Source organism: Pogona vitticeps, chromosome 4, assembly GCF_051106095.1.
Source record: "Pogona vitticeps strain Pit_001003342236 chromosome 4, PviZW2.1, whole genome shotgun sequence".
Lineage (NCBI taxonomy): Eukaryota > Metazoa > Chordata > Lepidosauria > Squamata > Agamidae > Pogona > Pogona vitticeps.
Window position 1 is genome coordinate 210,265,470 of NC_135786.1, and position 13,555 is coordinate 210,279,024.

At 38.7% G+C, this 13,555-nt stretch overlaps 1 protein-coding gene across 3 annotated transcripts in view; it reads right to left on the reverse strand.

The window, feature by feature from the left end:
• The window catches only part of NBN (nibrin), a 26,905-nt gene continuing 13,350 nt past the window's right edge, over window positions 1–13,555 (reverse strand). For 2 of the 3 annotated variants that reach the window (XM_020813814.3, XM_078393583.1), the window contains 7 exons: window positions 12,695–12,973; window positions 10,892–11,336; window positions 10,052–10,120; window positions 8,478–8,630; window positions 6,617–6,730; window positions 5,109–5,158; window positions 1–2,227 (listed from right to left, as the gene is read on the reverse strand). In XM_020813814.3, coding sequence (XP_020669473.3) covers window positions 2,200–2,227; window positions 5,109–5,158; window positions 6,617–6,730; window positions 8,478–8,630; window positions 10,052–10,120; window positions 10,892–11,336; window positions 12,695–12,973 — 1,138 coding nt within the window. In that variant the 3' untranslated portion in view covers window positions 1–2,199. Of the gene's footprint in view, window positions 2,228–5,108; window positions 5,159–6,616; window positions 6,731–8,477; window positions 8,631–10,041; window positions 10,121–10,891; window positions 11,337–12,694; window positions 12,974–13,555 lie in introns of all 3 variants that reach the window. The other variant, XR_013545307.1, reaches the window with a different exon arrangement.

Below are 13,555 nucleotides of genomic sequence, written 5' to 3' on the forward strand. Positions count from 1 at the left end.
TTTCTGGTTTATATCTTTAGTTTTAATGGCAACCTTAAACCACCATGTATACATTTTACAGACTTGCGATCTGGGAAAGTGTCAGTTATTACTTTAGGGCTAGAGACAAATATAGATTAGGTGAATGCCAGGAATCCTTTCAAGAAATTCTATACAAGTTTATCTTAACAACTGTAACTGATAAATGACTCTTCTCTATAATCTGAAGTAACTCCAAGGAAATATATCCAACATAGGAAACAGATTTTAATCCTATTCAATCAATAATCAAGTATGTGGAAATCACATTGAGAGGAACACACTAGCTCTACCTCTTCAGACTTTCAACACATGAAGGCAACAGTCTGAAGAGGATACTATACCTATATATCGCCCACCCCCAACATGAGTCAGAATATTGATGGGTGGATGGAGCTTACATGGGATGTACTTACTTACAGGTAGAATAAGTCTCCCCAAAACTAGCAGAACTGCAACTGTCATTTAGGCAAAGCACACACAATTCTGAAATAAACAGACTGAGAAATATTTTATACCACAGGCAACAAATATTTGTCTTCTCCATATGTCTGTTCTCTTGCATTTACTGGTAGTTATTACCAGTGTTTCCAGGAAGACTATATGAAAGAAGTTGCTGAAATGCTGTAACTCAGAGGCCAGGGGAATCAAGAACAAAATTCCCTGCAAAAAATTTATTGCTCTGGTTACACAAATGAATACCAACAACTACTGGAGTCAGAACTCCTTGGAAACATGGAAGAGAGGGTCAGTTTACAGGCACAGTTCTTCAGTTTTTTAAACCAAATGTGCAGTGGTGCAGATACGGCATCTATATCAAACTGACATTTTTGAAAGAAGACACTCTAAACCTGCCTATATCCAGAGTATAGATAGGATACTATGGAAGAACAACACATTTGACATTCTTGAGGTATAACAGAAGTATGATAGGCATGAAGTGAGACAACAGCATGCTTTTGAAAAAGGCAAAACTAGATTGAAAGTCCACAAAACAGAAAATTTTGAATATGCATTATACACATAGCTTCTCTTAAACTAATCAGTAATTGTGACCATGTTAATCAAAATAAGGAAATATTTCCTATTAATCTAAAAAATAAAATACCTTAATTTAGTAAAAAGAGACAACACCCATTTGAGAGGTGCAAAATGATGTAAGAGTCAGCAATCTGTTCTACAAAGTCCACATCATATTTTTAAAAACATCAATCCTGATTCTGTGGGCAATCATATCAAGATGGAAGAATGCTAAAACAATAGTCCCTCTTAAAAGAGTCAGTGTGATTTTAATGTGCTTCTATTAAAAAAATTGAAATATAGTATAACATTTCTAAAATGTAGCCAGAAAATGAATTTTACAGGCCTTAACATGCACTGTAATAAGCAATGACTAGTCAGTATCAGAAATGAGCTATTAAAAAAAACAGAATAATTAATCCCATTCTTGCAAAGCACATGGATTTTCCAAAGCAAGTGCACACTACTTTTGAACGTTACTGCATCTCTGAGGTCACTGACAATAGACAACGGTGCCTATTTCTTCCCAAAACCATTGTATGGACATCCAACAACTGCACACTCACCTTCCTGCTCCTTCTCGGAAAGGTGAGTATGCTTGATTTTCTTGCTGCTCTGACAATGATAGCAATGGAAAGAGGAACGCTAAATGTCTGCATGCCAACAAAAGGAATGCTGGATATCAATTCCCCGGTGCTACTGACATTGGCCAGTAAGGCTGGGGGGGGGGGGGAATGCATTTCTCACAATTCCTTGCATCTGACATTGTAACCACAATGTTATGTGTCATTTAGGGTGAAATTCTTCTGTTGTTTGTCTGCTTTCAGAAGGTGAGAAAAGGCTTGATGGGGAGAGATTAGTAGAAGGCAGGCAAAGTTCCTCTCTGCATCTGATTTTAACAGTTCCTTTGTACTGAGAGGGCAGGGCCAAAAAGCCACCAACATTACAAAATCCTTCCGGGCTGTGGTCAGATAATTTTTTGACCTATTGATAGTTGTAATTATAATTGAAGCACTATGAAGTCTTAGAAGCAGAAACGGCATCTTCTTTGTCATGAAATTAAGAGAGATTCCCAGGATGTATGATCAATGTAAAATCAATTCTTTCCAGCAAGGAAGCTGGAAATATTTTCTTCTTTTGTAGGTCTGGATCAAGAAACAACTATCTTCTTTTTGTATGGGGATCATATCTATAAAACGAGAAAAGAAAGAAATATAAAAAAGAATGCATGGTTCTAAAATGTAAAGTTAAATGTGCAGGTCATTCACATGAATGTTAAGCTCCTCTGCTTATATATATACATAAAAAATACCTTCAAAGTGGCTGATAACAAAAAAAAAGCAAATTATAGAACAGTAGTAAATTAACGTGGTGGTGCTGCAGGCTAAACCGCAGAAGCCTCTGTGCTGCAGGGTCAGAAGACCAGCAGTCATAAGATCGAATCCACACGACGGAGTGAGCGCCCGTCGCTTGTCCCAGCTCCCGCCAACCTAGCGGTTCGAAAGCATGCAAAATGCGAATAGATAAATAGGAACCAGCTCGGTGGGAAGGTAACATTGTTCCGTGTCTAAGTCACACTGGCCATGTGAGCATGGAAGATTGTCTTCGGACAAAACACTGGCTCTATGGCTTGGAAACGAGGATGAGCACCGCCCCATAGAGTCGAAGGGGAACCTTTACCTTTACCTAGTAAAGTAACAGTATCATCCTGCTCCACAAAACCATAAAGACGCTGGGACAATGTAGTACTTAATATGTCTGTCTAGAACTGAGAAAATGCATGTTCAGATCCCTACTAGGTGAAGTGACTGGATGACCTTCCCCCAGTCACGGTCTCTCAGCTTCATCTCCCTTCCAGCCTGTTGCAAGGTAGAGAAGGGAAGACTGTGTGGGAAAATCTGTAAATCTCCCAGAATGGCGAATGCATACATAATAAAGTCACTGAATTGTAACAGAGTAGTTAACTCTCAGAACAAGCAGCAAACCTGTTGAAATGGCCACATTTGATTCCTCTGGGAGGGCACTAAATAGTTAAGAGTCATGACATGCCTGCCTCCAGTGCCCATATGGGAATAAGAACAAAAACCACAAAACAAAACAAAACAAAAACAAAACAAAAATTGAGATCTTTGATGTAGATCCAAACCTATCTGTAAGTTTATATGAGGGGCAATTCTTCAAATATTCTGAAATCCAATTCAAAATAGGCAATTTAACCTGAGCACACCAGATATGCATGGCTGTCTGAATCATTCATGCATAAATTTACAAGATTTTTATTTGAGAGCCACCTCCCCATCTTTGAACATTCCACATCTCAGAGCCACCCAGTGAGCCGAGGTTGGCAAGGATGTAAGACATGAACATCTGTATAACAGTGTCCTAGGGATTTCAATTTAATTTAATTCAATTCATTCATTCAAATTTTTATTGGGGCCCAGCCACTACTCTGGACAGATTACAATATCATGATGTACAATGGCAGTTCCTTTCCAGGGAGCTCAGGTCAACTAATGTTCAACTAACTGAACAGATATCAAAACAGACTGTGAATAATGGACCATAGGTTGGCCTGTTATTATAGATTCATCATTGCAAATGATCTATAGCCAATTTCACTGCAATGCTATAAACACATTTTTGGGAACTCCCATGTCTCATTAAAAAGAATAATTAAAAGGTGGTTGAAAATAAAACAGCCAATATTATAATGCCATTGTACAAATCGATGGTAAGACCATACCTTTCGTACTGTGTACAGTTCTGGTTGCCAAACCTCAAAAAAAAACATAGTGGAACTGGAAAAGGTGCAGAGGGGAGCGACTAAAATGATAACTGGGCTAGGGCACCTCCCTTATGAGGAAAGGCTACAGTGTTTGGGGCTCTTTAGTCTAAAGAACAGGCACCTGAGGGGGAACGACCTGATTGAGACGTATAAAATTATGCAGGGGATGGATAAAGTGGATAGAGGGAAGATCTTTTCCCTCTCACGCAACACCAGAACCAGGGGACATCCACTCAAATTGAGTGTTGAGAGAGTGAGAACAGACAAAAAAAAAAAAAAAAAGATTTCTTGACTCAACATGTTGTTAGTTTGTGGTAATGGCATCTAGCCTAAATGTCTTTAAAAGGGTATTGAGTAGATTTCTGGAAGAAAAGTCCATCGCAAGTTACAAGGCATGATGGGGATGTATAATCTCCAGGCTTAAAAGGACGGTACCTCCAAATGCCAGATGCAGGGGATGGGTATCAGGACACAGGGATCTAGTGGTCTCGTGTACTCCCAGAAGCATCTGGAGGGGCCACTGTGAGATACAGGAAGCTGGACTAGATGGGCCATTGGCCTGATCCAGCAGGGCTCTTCTTATATTCTCTGACTAGCCACTGTTTGAACAGAATGCTGGACTGGATGGGCCTCTGGTCTGAAGGAACACTCTTCTAAATGTTCTTCTTGTCACACAGCAAGCAAAGCACTACCATGTGTCCAGATTACCTGCAGAAACTATTTCTTTCTCTTGGTTTGACTAAAGGCTAACTGCCCACAATGACCCAACATCCAGGATCCTCTGCAAATGGCAGATGATTTATGTCCAGTGGATTCAAGGTAAAAAAATAGCTCTCTCTTTCCAGAAACATGGATGGAGAAGAATGCTATCCTTACTCAATCCTCTCAAACATAACGTCATTCTTTTCCAAGGAGTTATTTATTGATTTGGTGTACTTAGCTGTTTATTTAAAGACTCCATATGTTGGTCTTACAGATAATGATTTCTCAGTGTTACTGGTGCTTGGGAATGGACAAAACAGTCCAGCCTAAAAGTGAGAAATCAAGTCCTAAGAATCTGCAGGTGAGATGTGATTTTTGGATTTCAGGAAGCAAATTAGCACCTGCTGCAAAGTGTTGCTGTTGCTATTCTTGTTGTTATATTATTATTAGTTGTAGTAGTATTGTTACTGAGGCAAGAACCGGCAATCACAAGCAGTTAGAGCTTTGTATTCAGAAATATTTATGTGTTATCTCATGCATTGTAAGTAGTCTTTGATTTTGTTACTGAAAATAAGCCCTTTACCTGAAGAGATCATCTGCAAGTGATTCTTCTCTTGCATGGCGTGACTGTTCCTAGAAAAATAAAATGTTTGTTTAAAGGACTGTGCCAAGGATATCCTTATACATACCACATAACTCAATTGTAAATACATCAAAAAAGTATCTACAGCTGCAAAAGTACATCCCCACTTATCTAAGGTAGATGCCCACCTCCTCCTTCCTACTGCCACTCCATGAGCCTCATCAGAAGCTTCTTCTACGTATGTGCCTTGGAAAGCTTTGGAATATTATGTGAGTAGGGAAAACAGACACAGACCTTTGCCTAGTCTTCCACAATCCCACTCCACCTGAGGCATCATTCATGGTCATAACTGCAGCAGTACCATGTGCTACACACCCAGTGGTCTTCTAAGTACAGAAAAATCTGCCAGTGTTTGAGACCTGCACATATGGCTTTCAGAAAGGCCTTACCCAAGGTAGGTATGCACAAGTACATCCAGCCAGCTGAAGCCTGCTACTTCTCATAAGACTATCACAATATTAAGAATTATTTGGAGCAGTAAGCAAAACAGTGTGCAGAATAAATAAGTCTCCTTGTTACACACAGGCCATGAGCCTGTGTTATGCCATTGCTTCCTTAGACTTTCTCTTGAATTCAGTCTACTTACATTTGTAACATATTTGACACATTCATCTGTTACTTTTTTTGCTTGAAAAATCCCCAAAGAAGGTTCTAATAAAAACCTGTTAAAGCACCCCCATATCATCCATTTCCTCACAGTATATAATACAAACAACCATCTGTTATCTTTAAGTATAATACATTTTGTGCCTATGAGTGGTTAGTGTTTGATGGAGATACAGTGGTGCCTCGCTTAGTGATCGCTCTGTTGAGCGATAAATTCGCATAGCGAGGGGGTCCGGGCCATCGCTGGAGCGTTCGCTCAGCGATGGCCCCATGGCGTTTTTTCGCTGTGCGACGATCGCTAAGCGATTTGCTTAGCGATTTTCGCACAACGAAGCGGGGGAGAACAGCTGATCAGTGGTTCCAAAATGGCCGCCACAACTTTTCCCGCCCCTATGGAGAAGCTTTTGGCCGCCCCTATGGAGAAGCTTCACTCAACGGTAAGTTTAGGGCCCATTGGAACGCATTAAACCAAGTTTAATGTGTTTTAATGGGTTTTTTTGTTCCGTTGAGCGATGTTTCTCATAGCGATGGTTAATCCGGAACGGATTAACCTCGCTATGCGAGGCACCACTGTACGTCCATAACATTTGAGCATGAAGCTAACTGGGTGACCTTGAGCCACCCATTATCTCTCAAGCCTAGCTATCTCACAGGATTGCTGGAAGTATGAAAATGTGGAATATAAGACAAGAAAATGTGTAAGATAATATGGTGGAAGAAAAAGAGAAAACAGGAGATATGAAGGCAACAGCAGCAGCAATGACAAAAAAGCAAAGTTAAATCAAACATTAATATTCTGCAACGAACCATGAGTAAACAAAGGACATATTAATATTCTTTACCGCCATTTCTTGCCTCAGCCATTCTTCCATCTCAGAATTTTTTCTAGCATGAGCAGCTATCAAATCTGATCCTCCAATAATATGTGGAAGCTGTCCTGCTCCAGGGTAAGTTACCTGTTGAGTAGAATACACACAAACTTTCACTAGCTCACACTCAGTGGCTGTATGAGAGAAAGGCAGCTTGTGCAACCTCCCTCTTCTTTCCTTTCCTCTAAAATTGTGCTACAGATAGTGGAAGGGCCATCACGAATAGTAGGCAATTCACCCTTCACTCTGCGGACCTTGACAGCACAACTCCCACTGGGCAGGGGGGAAGAGGGGGCAGATTATCTGCAAAACATTTGGTAATGGGAAAGAGAATGGATGGTTGGTTGTGTCAATCATTTTTGCCTGTGCAACCACCAGATACAAGGAGTCCCAAATCTATGCACTTAAAGAAAAAGCCTCTCTATGAACAATTGGAATATTGTTTATTTTAGAAATAAAATTGCTGTTTGTGTTTCATCTCGGTTACAATAAAGCTCAACACAACAAGAATATCCACTGCTATTACTGCTGCCTAACATGTCTATAGAATCCTTTCCATTATATAAAATACCTTGCATAAAATACCATTGCTGAGTTTTGTTACACTCAACACTAAACAACATTTGGGTTATACAGAAATGAAACAATGGGGAAACTACAATATGAGATACATAATGTATAATGGTTTTTCTCTTAAAAACTACACTGTTAATACTGCTATGCATCGTTGCAAGCCTTGATGAGTCAAAACACATACTGAAAATTCAAAGACTTCTTAAATACCCCTGCCAACATTGCAAATGAGATTGAATGATCTAAATATGCTGTTTGGAAGAGCAGCAACCAGGATTTCAGTGGAAAAAGTACTCAAGAGCAATGCAATTTAGAAACAGGAGCTTTTAATACAGTATTATTAATGGAAGCTTACTCTGAGTCACCTGGTGCAATAAATTTTAGAACTGCACCAAAAGAGTGCAGCACACTGCTTAGAACAGCATTTACCCAAGAGAAATGATTCAGATCATCATACACCACTCACTGTTCCTGCATGCATGTCACCAATGTGGACACAGTTAAATGGAGAGAAAGGAGCATTCATTGAGTTCTCCCCTTCAAATCAGGTATTTGATATAGTTAAAATCTGTCTGCTTTCTCCTCCTTGCCACACATAAGTAAAGCTAGGAAAAGTTACTTTTGTCAGGCTACAGCTCCCAGCATCCTCCACCCAGCTTGGTAACTTTGGTCACAACCTCCCAAGGTCATGTATGAATGAAGCAAGGGGGAAAACACATCTATCACATTTATTTCTACAAACCGTACCATATGCAGAAAGGTATTGGCATATGGATTTTAGTACTTTGACTAACACCAAGAAGTGAAGTTTTTAAGAACAGACAGCTGAACTGAATCTTCCACCAATCCTATACTCCTTAATAGTCAATCAAATGAATTCTGAATGCAGAACAATCTCATTATCCACAGTAAGCAAAATAAATTTTAAGCTGTTCACTGCACTGCTAACATTCCACTCAAATCAACAAAGAGCCTCACAGCATTTTATAAACACAGAAGACTTATTGTTGTATGCAGTTTTTAAAAAATTAGAACTCACTTATCAACTCCATAAAAATGCCACGGTGTTTTAAAGACAAACATTTTTCTATGGCCCCTGCAACAATTAAATTAGTCTTTAAGATGCCATGACCCTCTCTCTTGTTTTTGTGGCAACAAGACTTTCACTGCTACAGTAGAAAATCACTGGATTTAAACATAGAGTTCTTATTGATAATTGCACACAATGCCTTCTCTTGACCGCTTAAAAGCATATACAAACCTTTTTAAATTTTTTAAAGTTGTTCAGAGGCCGATAGTCTGTTTTTGTAGCACACCCACCACCTCTCCTCGGCTGACTAACAACCAATGATCTAAATTCAGTCAGCAAAAGCCTGCTGGGTAGATGAGAGTCACTTGCAGATTTATCAGGATTCTTATTATGGAGAAAGACAGAATAAGAGAGCAATTATTAAGGTAATTCAAATGAATTAAATCATCATATTTCTGCTGGAGAATCAAAGTATTATTTAGATTACATTTTAAGATGTGATGGGAAGAGGGTGGCCCTAGGGACTGTAGGGCCATATCTATTTGATGCCTCCTAGACCTCGCTTACTCTCTATAAGCTTCCAGGACTTTCCATTTAAATAAGACATATGCCACCACTGAGCCAACTACTACAGGGCTAACCATCATGAGCCCCCTGCCATTTTTGCAGCCCCCAAGGCCACTCTTCAAAAAAAAAACCAAAAAACAAAACAGAAGTTCCTGCTCATGGCTATTTCTGAGCTCAGTGCAGTTCATGGAGGGTGCTATTTAACCCCCAATCCTCCTGAGATTATTCAACTTTGATTTAAAAGCTCAAAAGAGGCTTTAAAAGCTGTGGAACTCCCTCCCACAGGAGGCCAAGCTGGCCCCTTCTTTGCTATCCTTTCCCAGGGAGGCAAAGACCACTTGCCTAAAAGTTGGACTGTTGGTTTTGTCTGTTTTTTTCCAGTCTCTGTCTAATTTTTATATTGTTTGTTTTAATATTGTAAGCTGCTTTGGGTTCTCTTGAGGAGAAAGATGGGGTATGAATATTTTAAATAAATAAATAATAAATAAAATAAATAACAGTTTTTCAAAACTGCCAATGGCCTTCTAGCCACTTCTGGGTGTTTGTTTTATTTTTGGCCAGTTTGTGTCATCCCTGGAAGGTTCCAAAGAGCGAAAAGTGCCCCCTGTACTCACCAAGGATATCTTCCTGTTTTTCCAGACAACTCCAACTTTCTAAATAAGTTCACTTCATCAAAGAAAACTGCATTACCAATTGCTGTTAATAAACTAAGTTTTTCTCATCTAAGTGCTGGATAGCTCAAGGGTTTAGATATCTGGTTGTAGCACCCGAGGTTGGGAGTTTGATTCCCCACGGTGCCTCCTTGACAGGGCTGGACTCAATGATCCATAGGGTCCCTTCCAGCTCTGAAATTCTAAAATTATTATTAGTCTTCCCCAAATAATTCATTCTCTTTCTCAATTACAACACAATGTGTTTAAACCATTCCACAGCTATCTTTCAAAATGAAATAGCAAAATCTGCCTATTTACTATGTTCAAAAGAACTACAGTTTGATTATCTATGTAGATAAAGCAAGAAGAGAGAATAAAAATACTAACAAATTAGCTGGAATATTCCTATTTAATTACTGTTTTTAAGTGAAGCACTAATTCAAAAAGGGCAGTTTTTCCATCTTTGATAGCCAATTATCCCTTTAATTAAAAAACCCCACCAAATGTCATTCTAGATAGCCTCTTGCTAAAATGGTATGTTGAATGTCAATTTAAATACATCCATTACATTTTACCATTTCTTACACAATCTGGTAGCTCTTCTTTTATCTCTTGTTTCTGCTTTAAAGCTGGAAGAGATAGCTCATTTTCTTGCTGTTTGGAAAACAAAAAAAAGGAGAGAGAAAGTGAGATACATGTATAAACATATATAACACTTATTCTGCACTGCTATAGTGTGTGAAAGAGGCTGATGATTGATAGGGTCCCCTACAGCTCTAGAGTTCTAAGACCACGATAATGAAGATGAATTCAGTGGCTAAAAACTGTATCAATTAGAGTATTGGTTCAATTCTTCAATCTTTTAGGGAAGATCAGTTTTTAACTTCCTCTTTATTTCAGAAATTGTTGAGACAGGATGCCAGAAATTTTTATACTGTCCTTAGTGTTCTAAATAAATAAATAAATAAATAAAATACAATAAAATAAATAAATAAATAAATAAATAAATAAATAAATAAATGAATGAATAAATAAATAAATAAATGTATCAAACAGAAATGACAGTTTTTACTACATCTTTAAAACTGTTTAATTATTTTTAAAAGGTTATCTAATCTAATTCATTTATCTTTTACCCCTGGTCTCCTGATTCATTTATCTTTTAGCCGTGGTCTCCTGATTTCATTTTTTCCCTTTTTAACTGAAATCCAGAAATCTGAATTAGGCATGCCTACCTTATCATCCCACCTATGACAGTATGAAGCATTAACAGTTCCTTCCCTTCTTTTTAACATTTCAAGATAATTACTTCAAAACACCCATTACAAAATGGCAAAAAGACTAATACTGTAAAGTACTACACAAATTTATGGCTCTGTTGCAAGCTGAAGAACCCAACAGTGGAGTCAGTAAAAAGATCCTTACCAAAACTCTCCTGGCCTCATTATCTACTGAAACTTGTCCTTTATTTTCTAACTTCCTTTTCTTCTTTTCACTCTTTTCAGTATGATCTCCTACTTCATTTTCCCAATCCAGGTCTTGGCTCGCAAAAATAAGCTCTAATGAAGCTTCATCTTCTATTGAATCATCCATTTTTTTCCTCTTTTTTGAAGCATCTGTTCCAGTAGCGGTACTTTCAGCAGCTTTTTCTAACTTTTCTTTCTCTGTGATAGACTTTCCACTTGTCTCCAGGTATGATGAAGGGTCGTTTGTGTTTTGGTTCAAGGTATACTGTCCCTTTTGAGATCTTTCTGTGTTGTTTTCCAGCCGCAAGGAAGTTACAGGTTGAGTATGACTGGAAGCCAGTGATAAATTCTCCTCAATTTTTGCATACTTGGAAATCGGTGTTTCATCATCCTCATTTCTTTCTCTTAAAATAGAAGAAAGAAGGACTTTTTCTCTTTAGATATGCAGATAATAATCATATATATTCACAATTAAAAATGGCAGTGACTGAATATGAACTGACACAACTGGCTGGATTCAGACTTAAATGATCAAACTTGAGCTCGACTGAAATTAGTGGGCAAAAGTTACTCATGATTTCACCTGAATCCAGTTCATCAAACACAGCTAAGTATAAAACAAGTGACTCTAGAAATAAAGATACTAGAAATAAAATGTGAGAACCTGTATGGTGTAAGTGAACAGAGTGACTCAGGAGACCCTGGGTTCAAATCTCCACTCAGACATGGAAGCTCACGAGGGGGTGGCACTGGTAAAACTACTCCTTAAACAACTCACATACATATCTGCTAGGGTTGCTATGAAGCAGGTTCTACTTTGTGGCACAAAATTACCCAGATAAATGCAGTAAGAATTTAACTGTGCACTCATTAGTTTCACTAAGTTCAAATGGGCTTCTTTGTGATGACTTCACCATCTAACCAAGTCGTATTGATTTTACCATTAAGGAAACCTGTAGGGAGCTGCATATCATCACTATTAAGCTAAAAAGTTGCAAAGCTGATGAACATATAGAGTACCATATTTGCCGGCATATAAGATGACTTTTTGGCCCAAAAAACTTGCTTCGAAATGGAGGGGGTCGTCTTATACGCCGGGTGCACTTCAGTTGGGCCAGGAAGGAGCTGCTGCTGCCGTTGAGTGAGTTACGTGGGGCTGCACCAGTCGGGGAGGAAGGCAGGCAGGCAGTTGTTCTGGACGGAGGGAGGAAGCAGAGCCGGCCATGCCTGAGTGGCCAGAGCGTGCCACCGGAGACCCACTTCCCCTCCTCCTCCACTGCCACCACCTGTCCGGCCACTTCCCCTCCTCCTCGCCCTCCTTGGGCCTCGTCGCCGGCCATGAACTTCCCGGGCGGGTCCGGGCAGAGCCCCGGGCAGCAGCCGCCGGCACCGCAGCAGAGCCATCCACTCTATATTTTGAGTGGAAATGTTGGGAGGGGGTCGTCTTATACGCCCAGTCGTCTTATATGTCGGCAGATACTGTATATTATATAAGCAAAGTTTTGGGGAATTAGTTGGCAGGAATTTCAGATGAAAACTTCCATATTTTCAGTGATGTTACTGCAGAAATATGTGGTAACGTGGCTAAAATCTTTTGGCCAAAATCTTACTATCTGGAACCCCACTGGATATTTCCACCAACCAGTATAACACCAGCCTTCTGAAAAGGGAGGATATCATTACTAAAATGAATAGATGCTTATTGTTTTTCCACTGCAAGAATAGAATTTAAGGAAACAATAAGAGATTAATGTGAACATACCTTTTTTTAGAAGCTACTTGGAAGTAATTTTTAATTGAATGTTGTTGTGAATCTCTCTCTCTATTTCTGCTGGGTCCTGACATTTTAGATGGAGAATATGACAATATTTTCTGATCAGTTGCAGAACTTTTATTCAATCTGGGCAATTTTTTTCCTGTGTCTACAGTGCCAGTTCCTGCTGGGGTTTCCTTTACAGTTGTTATATCCTGTAGCCTGGGTTTTTTTCTTTCAACCTTTGAAGCAATTTCTTTATTTCTTTTCTCTCCCGTCATTTCCATGCTATATAAATAAGGAAAAAAAATACTAAATCAACAAAAATACTATGTTTAATGACCGAAATGACCAAGTTTTACAATAACAATTTGAAGCCATAGGATGATCTCTGCAAACATCCAACTGAGACATTTAAATTATCATTTTAATAAGACTACTGCTTGTATCTTCCTTTTATATGCAGAGTAAACATTTTAAAGCAACAAGAAAATAAGTTTATAAAAAAAAAGAAGAAGAGCTGGAACCCAAAATATGTTATGTCATTTATACACAAAAGGCACTTATTTTTTTTATTATTTATTCATTTCATTTCAATATAGCCCCAATAGAACAATGCAGTATTATGGGCAGTGAAAGAAAAGCTAAGTTCCATGAAACTGAAGGTGACAATTATAAAGAGATTCAAATGTTAACTTGAAAATCCACTGAGCTTTGCAGTCAAGGAACAATCCCTGAAGGAATTTATTTCCTCAAGCCAAGCAAAAATCATGTGATTTTGCACTTTCTATTATCCTGCTTTTGCTATCGTACCATACTGCTTACCAACTAATTTCAATCATCTCTTCTTTTTTCCCCTCAGTGTTCTTA